General features: G+C 35.9%; 1 protein-coding gene across 1 annotated transcript in view; it reads right to left on the bottom strand.

Moving 5' to 3' along the window:
* The window catches only part of CAST (calpastatin), a 112,429-nt gene that overhangs the window by 89,173 nt on the left and 9,026 nt on the right, over positions 1–14,230 (bottom strand). Inside the window, exon 2 of the mRNA XM_021710911.1 lies at positions 6,707–6,769. Within this exon, the coding sequence (XP_021566586.1) occupies positions 6,707–6,769 (63 nt within the window). The remainder of the gene's footprint in view (positions 1–6,706; positions 6,770–14,230) is intronic.

Genomic DNA, 14,230 nt, shown 5'->3' with positions numbered 1-14,230 from the left:
TATCTATGCTGTTTATTGTTCTTTCTCCTCTGATTAAAAAAATACATTTAGGTTAAAGAGAAAATAGAAAGAAGAAATAGAAATTATTTAAAATCCTGTCAATCAAGACAAGTACTTTCAGTTATTTTTATGCAAATATAAAGATGTACACAACATATTATGTTATATAAATGGAACTGTAGTTCTTAAATTAAAAAAAATTTTACCTAACATAAACACTCCTCTGTCATTAAATGTTTTTCAAAATGTAGTGTTAAAGATGACTTAGTCACTATCTGTGCCATCATTTTATTAATAATAATATTGGATATAATTATTATGAATATATAAGAATATTATAATAATGAATTCAATACTTCCTTACAAATGTTTCCTTCTTTGTTTATTATTATAAATAAAGCTATAATAAATATCCTCGTAAATAAGGCATCGAGTATACTTCTGATTATATACTTGGAACAGATTCCTAGAATTAGCATTTCTGGGTCAAAAAGGTTTGTTCTTCATATTAATGACTCTTAATCACTTACTTCACATATTAAAATAAAGTTTATGTCTTAATTAAAAGCAAAGCCCAATCATATTTCTAACATTCTCAATCTTGTTATTTGTAAGTTTTTAATTATTCAAAGAAAATTTACATCTAAAGTCAAAACCCAAAACCAAATCTCTTAAGACACACACACCCCCCTAATATATGCGCCTTCAGAAAAACAAAATCAACAATGTGTAATCACTGCTGAGACAAGAATTATTTTTTTCCACAATTTTTGAACATTGTACCACAACTAGGAATTACCTACTTTTAACCACTGGGTGTCCCCTGAACTATGTGATTAACATTCAGGCAGCTACTACTGTATCATAGCTACCAAATATTTTAGCAAACTCTCTTCCTTGTAGCTGGTAGTAAGAACCCTTATTATCAGTTATTCAGCTCCCAATGTCATTATTTAATGAAATAAATATATAGTTTCAGATTGTACTGAGTCTAACAGCTGTATTAAGGGAGTAAACAGGAAAAAAATAGTGACAAAAGTATATTCAGAGAAGCAGTTTTTAATCCCAAGTACTAAGTGAAACAAAAAATAGATTTGTGAATATGAGATCATTTTAGCTCTCAGTTTCCTACTAGAGAAATGGTTTTCTTCAAAACTGTATTTGCAAATTGCAGAGTAATATGTTTCTGGAATGACTATAAGCCCATATATCCTACTCCTTGTGCTCAAACTAGATTCCTTAGAAATTAGAGGCTTGATTTTACAAAATAGAGAGCCCAGAGATGTCAACCTTAATGTGAACAATGATCCAGGAGGTCTGAAATCCTAATGATTTCCATAAACAAATTTTTAGAATTTACTTGTGAGTTCCTTCCAAATAATACCTTTCTTTTCTGCTATTGTTTAATTAAAAGTGAATCCACTTACTTATAAACAACTGGCAGAGAATAATACCAAACAAACCAAAATAGAACTTTACTAAACATTAAAGAAAGTCAACCAAATATCAAAATCTAGGCAGAATCTTCACTCTAATCAAAGCAAGATACTGTAATAAAAGGTATATGAATGAGGTCTGTCTCTGTCATTCTCAAAATATCTTCTTGAATTGTACTGTGGGTAACTGAAGTCGTGAAAAGTGAAACTTCTGATAAGGAAAAACTATGGTATATGTATGTTGAAGAAGTAACAAGAGAAACTAAAATAAATAATTAAGTAACAGCTATTCCAGGAAAAATTAATAGAGAAGCATAGATAGGCACACCTGACAATTTTTCAAAATTGTAAGGACAAAAGAAAAAATCTTACAAGTACCAAGGCAAGAAAAATAAGCTTCCTAAAAATAAATCAAAATTAGGCTGCCACAGACATCTCGATAGCACAAAGAAGTCAAAAAACCATGAAGCACTAGGTACAGAATTTTGAGGGAATAAAGCTGTTACTCAAGAATGTTACACAATTTTGAATTGACTGACTTTCTTGTGTGTGGCCAACAGGAAAACATGCTTAAATTAACACAGATTCAGATTATCACCATTGTGCTGCTTTCCTGAAAACATCTTTTAAAAAATACTCTAGTCAACGAAGTAAAAATGTAAAACTAAACTACAGCTCAAAAGAATCTTGGAACCACCCATAGTCAGTTTAGCTTCCCAAGTCAGACACCCAAGGGATTCTGTGTGGGACCCAGAAGTCTGGATCTCCTTGGTGAGCCAGGTGGAACTGCCCTGGTGCCTGAACAAGGTGGGACTGCCTCATGTAAGAGCCAAGTGGGATTGCCCTGCCTCGATGCAAGAGCCACATGGGAATACCTTAGTGCAAAAGCCACATAAGAATGCCTTGGTGCATGAACCAGGCAGGACTGTCTCGGTGCAAGACCCAAGTAGGACTGCACTACTTCGGTGCAAGAGCCACATGGGAATGCCTTGGTGCGTGAACCAGATGGGAATGCCTTGGTGCATGAACCAGATGGGAATACCTTGGTGCATGAATCAGGTGGGAATGCCTTGGTCGCATGAGCCAGGTGGAAATGCCTTGGTGCAGCTCCTCAGCTCTGCCTTTTTATTGGCACTGGGACATAGGCTTATGCAGCTATAGTCAACTCCCCACAATTAACATAGACTCTCTTGTCATGACACATAAAACAATCCTAAAACAATGTTTACTGCAGTACTCTTCTAGAATTTGTTAGTGATGGCTAAATCATTTGCTTGTGGGAACACTGTCCCAAATGACTTCTTGAACAAGATGTTCCCCCTGAAAAAAAAAAAACTGAGCACAAAATAATGACTAGATTAAATACTATATTAAATGTCAAAGTACTTGAATAGTGAATCTTTGTTTATTTAAATGTAGATGGGCTTTTTTACTGGAAAAGATTTATCTACCAAAAAGCACACTATTTATCATTTCCAGACTAGGTCCTAATAATGATGTGCCTTTGTTATTTCTGCTTAAAAATTGGGATATACAGTATTTCATTAAATGTAATATATCTGCATAGAAAAAAAGATACAGCATGCCCATCTCTCTAGGTGTTAGAACTCTAGATGAGGGTATTTATTTTCTTTAAATTCTTTGGCAACTTCTACATTTTCTTCAATGATTATATTTTAGCTGCACTAAAATCACTATACGCAATAATTATACACAACATTATCACATTAATTAAAGAATGCACACAAAATTCTGTAGCAATAGTTACAACTAAGAGGTAAGGCTCAGAGTAATATTGTTTGTTTTTCACAAGTATGTACTACTTTTGAAATGAAGAAAAGGCTAACTTTATTTTTTTAGAGTAAGAAAAATTTGTAAATGTCTGAGTAATTCATTCATGTTAGAAAAAGGAAAAGTAAATACTAAGGAATATAATGTCACCAATGCTGTTGTGGTAAAAGAAAATGTATAAAATATCTTCCTTTAAGACACAATTTATACTATTTTTATTTATATATTTCTCTACTCATAAAAATATATCCATTGCTAAATTTTAAGCTTTTAAAATTGGCTCTGTGAGGTCATGTTCATTTTAAACTTTAAATTCCATTTTCCAACGCTTCACTGAAATACATTGCTAAAAGACTCACACTCCCCCAGTGTGGCCAGATGTGTCAGTCAAATCCTTTAAATAGATTTGATTGCAGGTTTGGAAAGACTTTATTCCACTGTATTTAAAGATGCTGATGTTAATGTTTTCATTTTCTTTTTCCTGTTCTTTAGTTATTGTATCATTGGCTTGATAGTCCATGAAACTTTAGGTCTTATAATGCATCTACATCTGAGAAGAACTTGGTGAATTCATAAATGACTGGTATAAGCAGACATACATTCTAATAGACACTTTACCCTACCCTATCTCAAGCATTTGTATTTCAAATGCAGCCTGACAAATGATATATTTGTTGCAAAATTCTATTAAGATTGCTGCAAATATCTTAGGATCATGAAATGTCTGCATAAGGGTTATATTCCAAAAAAGTAAGAACTATTGACAATAGCAAGAGAGAAAGAGCTCTGAAATTCATGCAGCTGCTTTCATCCTCCTATATTTTTATATACAGCAATATAATGGTGGTTTTCCCCTAACCCTAATGAACTTTTTCCTCGGTTATATACTCCTAAAATCCTCCTCTGCCCTTTTCTTGCATCTCTAAGTGAAATGCAGCAGATGATAAGGAGAGAGGAAATAACTGCCAAGATAGAAAAGCAAAGTTTCTGACTGACTTTGTTTCAAAGGCCCTGGTTTGTTCTTAGAGGACTAGCCAGTATATATTCTTGGGGACAGTAAGTTATTGAGTCTTCGGAGGTACATGCTAGTTAGAAAATAGATTACCGAAGCCCAAACTAAGAGTCCTAATCTCACTTCTTGTTCAACACAGTAGTAGGTAAGAAAATACTCAGGAAAAAGAATCAGTTTTAGGAAGTCTTTCTCTGGTAATTTTGAGAAGAAAAGAGGATGGTAACTAACCACAGATGGTGAGCAGGGCAGATAAGAAATCCAGATTGCTCATGGTTTTATAATCATGAGCATAAAGGCTAAAATAATGCCTCATGTGTGACAATTTCCTTGAATTGTCACCAGGGCCACAATATCTCATCAATGCCTTATTTGCACATGACATAAAGAATTCGAGATCCTTTGGGACAGACCATTTTGGAAATATCCTTGATGACCATGTCACCCACCCCCATGCCTGTCCACCCTAGCAAATCAATACAGGTAGAATTTAATGAGTAAGAGGAGCTCTCCAAGTCTCTTCCGATTTTTAGTGCTGCCCAATTTATGAACCATTCTTTGCACAAATGAACTCTGTTAAATGTATTTAGTTTAAAGTCATGATTTAAGTCAAAGAGCAAGGCCTCTGCCCCTCTTTGCGTCTGCTGGCTGACACAGAGGCGAATAGACCCATATGTCCAGGCTCTGGCCCAAGGGCAGGAGTTGTTAATGTGACTTTACCAGTAATGTTATAAAACAATATCAGAATTGCTTAAATTGCCCATAAAGAGAAGAAAAATCTCTTCTTACTCCCTTGAGGCAGAAGTGCAACCTTTAAGTTTCAAGATGAAAGTACAGTCTGCCTCTAAGAAATCTCGAGTTTTTCCCTGGCAGTATTTTAACAGGACTTTTTAGTAGAGTTTTCCTTTCTAAGCCTTTTATAAATATGGAGATAAGGAGCTTTATAATCTAGACATTACATAAAGACTTAACTCTGTGCTAGCAGTTGTTGTAGAAACCAATAATGCCTGTTCATTCAAGAAGCAATATTTAAGTTTCCAAATTATAATATAATTGGCCAGAATACCCATATAAGAACTGACTTACCATCCACTTGATTATATTGGGAAAAAGAAATTCCTTCTATGCAAATAGTTTAATCTGATTAACATTATAAAAAAATAGCATCCAAAAAAGTTATTTCCTGGTCTGGAGAATAAGGGAATACTATAGTTTTCAATAAGGAAGTCTTGGTTATTTGCCTGAATAATTAACTTGATAGATAACTTATCAGGAAATCTATTTAAAGGGTAGTGTTAATAAAGGAACTAAATGATACTAGGTAAATTTTCATGTTGGTAAAGTGGTTTTCAAATGAAAATTTATTTTTTAATAATTTAACCAAAAAAACTCAGAATGAAATCTTGATAAGTTTACTTTTATTTTATTTTTTAAAAGAAATATTTGACTTTCATGGCTATAAAAAAAAATCACTACAAATTTACGTGGTAAGGAACAACCTAAATTATATTTTTATGTGTACTGGTAATGGAAACAATGGTAGAAAACTAGGGAACTAGAGAATAAACTTCAGTGTAGAATGCACAATGGGTTCTAGCCCTACAGCCTCCTTACATATTGGATATCTTGATAACTGAAGAAAACAAGCAGAAAGAGGGACTAAATTTCCACAAACACCTGTTTAAGTGATAGTGTAGAGAAAAATAAAAGTTACCTTATGCTTTCTAAATTTCCAGATACCTTTCAGGACTTGGCTATATGACTTTACAAGTTGGACATGACACAGTTTCTACTGAATGAAGACAAATGCATCCATTGAGATTTAACATATGAAAAGCATCTAGAGAGAGGCCAATCCAGTACCTTTGTGAAGAACAGAACTTTCACATGACCCTTCCACAGAGAAGTAGGTCAGTGTGGAGAGTGCACATAATGGTGCATCATTCCGTGAAAGAAGAAATTTACAGGCTCAAAGAAAACCCATCTCAAAGTGGGAAGATTTGGTTTACTAGTATTTCTACAGAATCTATGCAAGTAAAAATAGTTCTCTCTCTTCCTTTTGTTTATGAACCTGAATGACTGGTTAATCTAGGCCATCTCTCTTCTCCTTTCATGGTACACTCTCATAAAAAAGTATTTTCTTTTCTATTACAGATTTTTTTCCCTTCTAGACTTGTCATGTTCACCAACAAAACCATTTAAATTCACTAATTCCAATAGGGAAAGCACCCTAAACAACCAAGTTCTATCTCAATAAGGAAACTATTTATAAATGTTTTGTTCCTAGGAACAGTTTATTTTTACTGTTTTTTAATAATTTCCATTTATATTCTTGAATAAAAGCTTGATTAAAACTAAACTTGCCAATATTTCAGTAGAAGTTCTTTGCTACATCATTGTTTAAAGTTTCAAGACAGAATTTATAGTTGAAAAGCAAGAGAAAATGAAAGCCCGATATTGTGAAAATTACCTCATCTGATTCTTTCTTTTCTCCTGACTTGGAAGGCGATCCACTGTTTTTTTCATTGACATGCTATAAAAATGTAAAAAAAAAAAAGTTTAATAAAAGAAGATGAAACAAAATAACAGTGACTTTCATCCCCAAAGGCTAAATGCACAGACTTTAAAAACAAGGACCACTGTAATCTTCCTCCTGAGAATGTTACTCCACACCAATGTAGGTGGCTTTTAAATATCAAGGGATGCTACAGACATTCATTTGGGATCCAGAAATTCAGGCTGTAATTAACTAGATGCAGAGCTGATGGTGATGCCAAGGTGGCATCTTGTCTCCTACAAAATGTCTCCTGGAATCTTAAAGCGCAATGTCCGGCATGGTAGACATCTGGTACATCACACAAGTGAGATCTCTAAAAACAACGTTCCACATGAAGCCATACTAAAGCCACAATTCAGTATGGATTCAAGTGTCCTTCACAGCCTTCCAAGTCACCTATCACTTCTGATGGCTACTGGAACTTCCCTAGAGTTCTTCCAAGAGAGTATTCATCAATGCAGAAAGATAAAACCTGAAGGGAAAAGACTATGCCAGCAACTTCTCCTATGTAGTATGACTAAGATTTCATTATGTCTAGAAACAGAATTATTTTTCTTACTAGGACACTGGGAATGAATGTAATTCTTATAGTGTTGTTTTATTTTTAATTAATACATAATAATTATCTATATATATGGGTTACAAATTGATACATGTATACATTGTGTAATGATCAAATCAGGGTAATTACCAAATTTGTCACCTTAAAGTTTTATTGTTTCTTTGTGGTGAGAACATTCAAAATCCTCTTTTCTAATTATTTTGAAATATATAAAGCATTATTGCTAACTATAGTAACCCTACTGTACAATAGAACTCCAGACCTTAATCCTTGTATCTAATTAGCTGTGACTTTGTACCCATTGACCAACCTTTCCCTAATGCAAATATTTTGACAGAGTATGTAAAAGCTTTAAATAGCTTATATGTTCCTTTATTTTGGTGAAAAGATAAAATAAGCCACGAGTTTATCAAATTATTTTGAGAAGTGAAAAAGAAGTCTGTATGTTCCTAATACCATGCTAAATGGAATTAGATCATATTTTCCTTAATTATTAAATAAATATGTTACTAAACTATGGCCAATAAATACCAGAAGTGGCTGAAGTCTTTCTTTAATAATATAGAGAATGATTTCATTTCTGGCACACTGTGGGGTATTCAGAAAAGGGGGAAAAGGGGGCAAAATAGGAGACAATAAAAGATCATCATTTGATTCTGTACTACTCACCCTTGGTTAGACAAAAATATCAAGTGCTATTATGTTTTCTAGAGCAGAATCACAGCCTGGATGTGTAGGTCAATGAAATTATGTTAAATAAGAAGATTGATAAGAATAATAATAATAGAAAAATAGTAGTAATTTATATTGTTCTTTATTATTTACAAAGTACATTCCTAAACAGTCTTATTTAATTTTTTTTTTAAAAAGAGGCTCATGTTTTTATAAATGAGAAAACTAAAAGTAATAGTTATTTGGTGTTTTTTTACAAGGACAAATAACTAGGAAATGGTAAAAGGTCACAAAGCAAGTTTTCTGACTCAAATCTATTATTTGCCATTATACCATGCTAAATGGAATTAGATCATATTTTCCTTAATCATTAAACAAATATGTTACTAAACTATGGCCAATAAATACTAGAAGTGGCTGAAGTCTTTCTTTAATAGTTCTTTATATGAATAACTAGCAATAAATCACTTTCATAAATGTACAATTCTTACCAAATGAAACATTAGTGTGGTTGAAATCCACTGAAAAGCAGACAGGCTATAACAGCTTGGTGAAACCCCTTGCAAGGCTTGTTTTACCTATATGTCCTATTCAGAGGTTTATTTGTCCATAGTTGGGGCAATCAGTATTGAGAGGTTAATTAATCTTATAAAAAAGGAACCATATTAAAGCCTACTTACATATCAGATCTACAGTAATTGATAAATACTATAATAATTGGTGAGCAAAAGATTTGTAAAAGCCAAAATTGGGGGTTGGAGGACACTGCTTATCTCTGTTATCTTAAATAAAGAGGCCATTAGCATGAAGTTGTTTCCGTACTTGGAGCCCTTAAAAGGCATTTCTTGTAACTGACTTAAAACAAAACAAAACACAAAGCAACAATAAAATGAGCCTCAGCCATTCACAAACAGCCAACCACCTTATTGATTATATAATTACATTCTTTCCATCAGACCATACCCAAATAAAGCAAACACCACCTATAGCTAATCAAGTAATTTCTTTATTTTACTTCCACATGTAGCCTATAAAACTCCCCACTCATGTTGTAGGAATAGATGGAGCTCTCTGAAGCTCCTTTGGTTTTGACTACTGCCCAATTCATGCATTGTTCTTTGCTCAAATGAACTCTGTTAAATTGATTTCGTCTAAAATGTTTCTTTAACCATCTTTAGAAGAATCATTCAAGATTTGGAGACAGTATCTGGTAAGGACAGATCTACAAAGACAGAGGTTACCAAATCTGTTTCCTTCCAGAATTGGTAACTTTAGAATCATAATATCTCATTCATTTGTTATCTGCAATTTATACTGTTTTCAGAGTAGATAAAGTAAGTAATAACAATAATGTCTACTGTTTATTGCATGTTTACTGTCTTGAGTGCCTCATTTACTTGTCAGGAGTTGTTATTATTTCATTTTACAAATGAGAAAACATAAAACGGCAACTTGCTCTTGCCTGATGCAACATTCCATGCTCTCCATGTGGTTCCACTCTGCTCCCTGCTCATGCAGCAAACATAAGTCATGATTTGTTATCCTACAGTAAATGAGCATACAGCCTCTCCCTTAAAATATAGGTGTATAGAAGATTTCTTTTAAAAAATTAAAAATTGTTTCCTGGTGGTACTTCAAAAGAGATTCCACCATAGATTAACCAACATCATCAATTACTTTCTTTCACTGAATACTCAAAATCCCTCAAAATGGTGTAGGTTCCAAATAATAATCTGGGAATATATGTAATGAGTGCTCTACAAAATGTTTTAAGTTATAATAAACAACTTTAAATTTTTGTATGATAAGTATTTTATTATGTGATTTCAAAAGAAATACCTGCTCTCAATAGAAAGCTTTTAAAATAATACATGAAAGTACAATGACATAAAAAAATTACTTATAATCAAATGACAATTTTTTTAGAACTTCATGGATCACATTTTTCTAGTTCCTTTTTTATAAACCTAATGTTTTATTATAGAATGTTTGAAGCATACAGAAAAGTTGAAAGAATAATACAACGAATGCCCATATTTCCACAAATTAGATTTCAACTGTTAACATTGTTGCTGTATTTTGTCATACATCCATACACACACATATGGGGGGGGTCTATATGCCTATATATACCACTATTAGAAAGTAAAAACAGATGAGGCAGCAAGACCTCATCTCTACAATAAATAAAAAAAATCAGCCGGGCGTGGTAGCGCATGCCTGTAATTCCGGCTACTTGGAAGGCTGAGGCGGAAGGATCTCTAGAGCCTAGCAGGTCAAGGCTGCGGTGGCCGGGAGCGGCCACTGCACTCCAGTCTGGGCGACAGAGTGAGACTCCAACTCAAAAAAAAAAAAAAAAAAGAAAGTAAAAACAGATACCCTGAAACTTTAATCCTAAACATTTCACTATGCATCTCCTTAAATTGAGCACATTTTCCCATATAAACTCAACACCTAGGAGAATTAACAAAAATTCCTGAATACCATTCGATTTCCAGTAAATAACAACTTTATAAATTAACCATTGCTCCAATCATTTCTCGGGACTTATTCCATATTCAGCAGCCTGCTAATAATGTAAGATCAGTTTTATCTTTCCACCGAGTGAGAATCAAGGTGCCTTATTTTTAAAATCATGGAATAGTTGAGCGATTTCCACATAAGTGAGTGGATGGAATGAAAAACTTGGGAATGATAGACGTCAATTTTGACCTAGCTTAGGAATCTGCAGTGCGTCTTTCTAAAAGAGAAGAGAGAAAACTTTGCTTACCAATACCACTTGTAGCTGGTGAGGTGTGCAGAGGTGAAGGGAGCAGGGAACAGCAAAGGAGTTATAGCATGAGAAAGAGAAGTGAACCACAAAATGAGTGAACCCTGCATGAGGGAAAAGAAACAAAAAGATCCTATGCATCTACTCTGTGCCAGGCCCAGGGCTAGGCATCTCCTGTGTGGTCCCCTTTGCTCCCCTTAGCAACTCTAGGGAGTACATACTGTCTCCTTTTTTTATGGATAAAGAAACTGAGGGTCTAAAAGTGATGTTCTCCTTGACCATGCCACTCAAAATTACAGTCTGTGGGCCTAAGACTGGGATACACTAGATCCCGTTAAAAGCTAGCTGAAGTCCAGGCGCAGTGGTTCAAGTCTGTAATCCCAGCACTTTGGGAGGCTGAGGCAAGAGGATTGCCTGAGTTTGTGGGTTTGAACCCCTGGGCAAAATGGTGAGACCCTGTCTCTACAATAAATAAAAAATTAGCCAGGCATGGTAGCGTGCGCCTGTAGTTCTGGCTACTTAGAAGGCTGAGGTGGAAGGATCGCTGGTGCCCAGCAGGGTGATGCTGGGGTGTCCACAAGTGTGCCACTGCACTCCAACTCAAAAAAAAAAAAACTAGCTGAGATCTTACGATTTTCATCAAGAAAGGTTTTAGAGCAATCCAATGCTCTAAATGAAAACAAAACAAGCAAACAAATCAAAAACACAAGTCAGGGTCACTCTATCACCCAGTCTGGAGTGCAGTGGCACAATTATGGCTCACTGCAGCCTCAACTTCCTGGGCTCAGGCAATCCTCCTGCCTCAGCCTCCCAAAGTACTAGAATTACAGGTGCAAGCCACCGTGCCAGCTTGTCTTATACAATACATCAAACACATAATACATATGAATTCTGACTTCTGTGAACAGCTGGAGAGGACAGGATGCCAGCCCTAAAGCAGTAAAAAATTTCATGGAGAGGATAAGGTCACCAAAGACAGAAAACCACATGAGGGCTAAGATGAAGTGGTGTGTGCCACAGGAGTTTAGAGACAGAAAAAAAATCACATGACGGGCTTTCCTGTCTTCCCTCAAGAAGGAATAATTTTCTGAGCTGTTTTCACCCCAAACCTCATCAAATATTTGGCAAGTACAGCTGTCCTTTGTCCTCATTTTAGAGGACAGCATTTACATACTTACAATCTTTTGCCATTGCAAAGTCATAAACCTGTGGCAAAATCAACAAGAGCTATGAGCAATAAGGCTCTAGGCCTGAGCTCTCACTCAGCTGAGGACTTCTGCTGGAGTGAGGCTTCGACTTTGCTGCATTGAGCACCCTTCCTGTTGTTACCCAGATGCACACAGATACACACACAGACAAGGGCACATGTCATACTAAATAGGATGAAATCAAACAAACTTCTTCATATAAAAGAAGAAAGAAGGCAAAAAAAAAACCGCCTTTGCAAGTTGAAGTCCAGCTGTGAAAAGAGTACCAAGTGCTAGCACGCTTCTGAAATACTTTTGCTTTATTTAATTTTTTCAAAGCCTTTGATTTATTTTTGTATAAAGTACAGAGCTTCTTTTCAGAGGAGACAAAGACATTCTAAATTAAAACTGTGGTGATGGTTGTACCACCCTGTGATTATACTAAAAAATATCATGTCATATGCTTTAATGGATGAATTATTTGAAAAAGTGAGCGGTTTCCTTCTTCAACTTGGAGAAAAGGCCATAGGGATGGTATTTGCATGTCCAGGGACAGCTGTGGTAGAATCATGAAGCAATAAAAGGTTATCTTGGTGCCCTCTGAACTCTTCTGGTGCACAGAGCTCAGCTTTCACTCTACTGTCACATACACTGAGAAAGGCTTGTTTCAGAGGCTTCCTGAAGATAGAAAGACCCCTAGTTAGCAGTAGGTCCCATCCTTCAGTGTGTGTCATGAGCACCTAAGAAGCTTAGGGGAACACACATGCCAGAGTACAGGACTTTGAGTTTGAACAGAATGGGACTTGGTCATGGATATAGTTATCTAAAATTCCCCAGCTGATTTTAATACACCGCCAGGATTGGGAACCACTGGTTTTGAGGGGAGATTTATGGGCAGGAAGTGGAAGTTTCTGCTTCTCAAATCACCCCACTGAGTCAGCGCCCATGGGAGGTTCCCAGGGTTAGGCAGGCAGGTACAGCTCTGGGCTTCTCCTGGGTAAATCAATTGCTCAATGAAGGTGCACAGTTGCTGGGTTCACACCAGTGTTGCCTGTCTAGTTCCGAGCCTCACCTTCCTAATGAAGTACCATAGCTTCACATCTGCACATTCACCTCTATTTTCTCAGTAAAGCAAACAAAGTAGAACGTTATTGTATACTTGCTTGCTTGCTGATTACTTTATAACTTACATCTTATCTTTCCAATCACACAGTAAATCATATCCTTTTTTTCCTAGTTATGTGGTAGGGCCATGACAAATAATTCTTGACTGAATGACCCCATTTTCACAAACCTCTAAACATTCCCTGAGAATACTTTTGCTCTTTTCAGGTCACTAAACTCGATAAGTCTGGGAGAAAAGCTTGAAAAATTAAGACTGTGCAAATTAGTATTCCCTGAAAAATCCCTTAAAATTGTTTTGTGTATGTATTCTACTTGCTAGAACAAGATTATTCGGCACAAGGACCAGGATGTAAATAAAGCTGAATTTGTTTCAAAACAGTCTCCTGGGTGAACATCCCAGGCCTGTCTCCTTAGGTATATTCCTTACCTGACCCCTGCTCCGGTGGAATTGTGTGGACATTTGCTGGCTGCATTTCTCCTGACGGATGGCCTTGAACTGGGTTAGGTCAAGGGCAGGTACTGCCAGGAGACTGGAGGTAGGTGGGTGGTACTTCCCCATGCCCCACCTCAGGGGGCCTCTGGAGTAGTGTCCCTTTCAGGACAGGTCAACTGTGGTTCCAACTTCCACAGAGTAACCCTGCTCCTCCCTCTATCCCTCTGGCCTTGGGATGGTAGCAGCTTCCTGCAACTTCTAATTCTTCAGGTTTTTTGTTTTTGTTTTGAGACAGGGTCTTGCTGTGTTGCTCAGGCTGGGATACAGTGACACAATCTTGACTCACTGCAGCCTTGACCTCTTGGGCTCAAGCGATTCTCCTGTGTCAGCCTCCTCAGCATCTAGGACTACAGGTGTATGCCACAACACCTGGCTAATTTTTATTATTTTTTGTAGAGACGAGATGTCTCACTATGTTGCCCAGACTGGTCTTGAACTCCTGGTCTCAAGTGATCCTCCTGCTTCAGTGTCCCAAAGAATTGATATTACAGAAGTGAGCCACTGCACCAGGCAGGCTTCCTGTAATTTCTTTCTTTTTATTATTATTATTTTTTATTAATCAATATTTTTTATTATGGTGTTGTGGGGTACAGTTAAGGGTTAGGTATATAAGTACGTTTCATTCAGG

This window comes from Carlito syrichta, unplaced genomic scaffold (genome assembly GCF_000164805.1).
Source record: "Carlito syrichta isolate Samal-C Ts95f unplaced genomic scaffold, Tarsius_syrichta-2.0.1 Scaffold301643, whole genome shotgun sequence".
Taxonomy (NCBI): Eukaryota; Metazoa; Chordata; class Mammalia; order Primates; family Tarsiidae; genus Carlito; species Carlito syrichta.
This window is presented reverse-complemented; position numbering and strand designations above follow the sequence as displayed.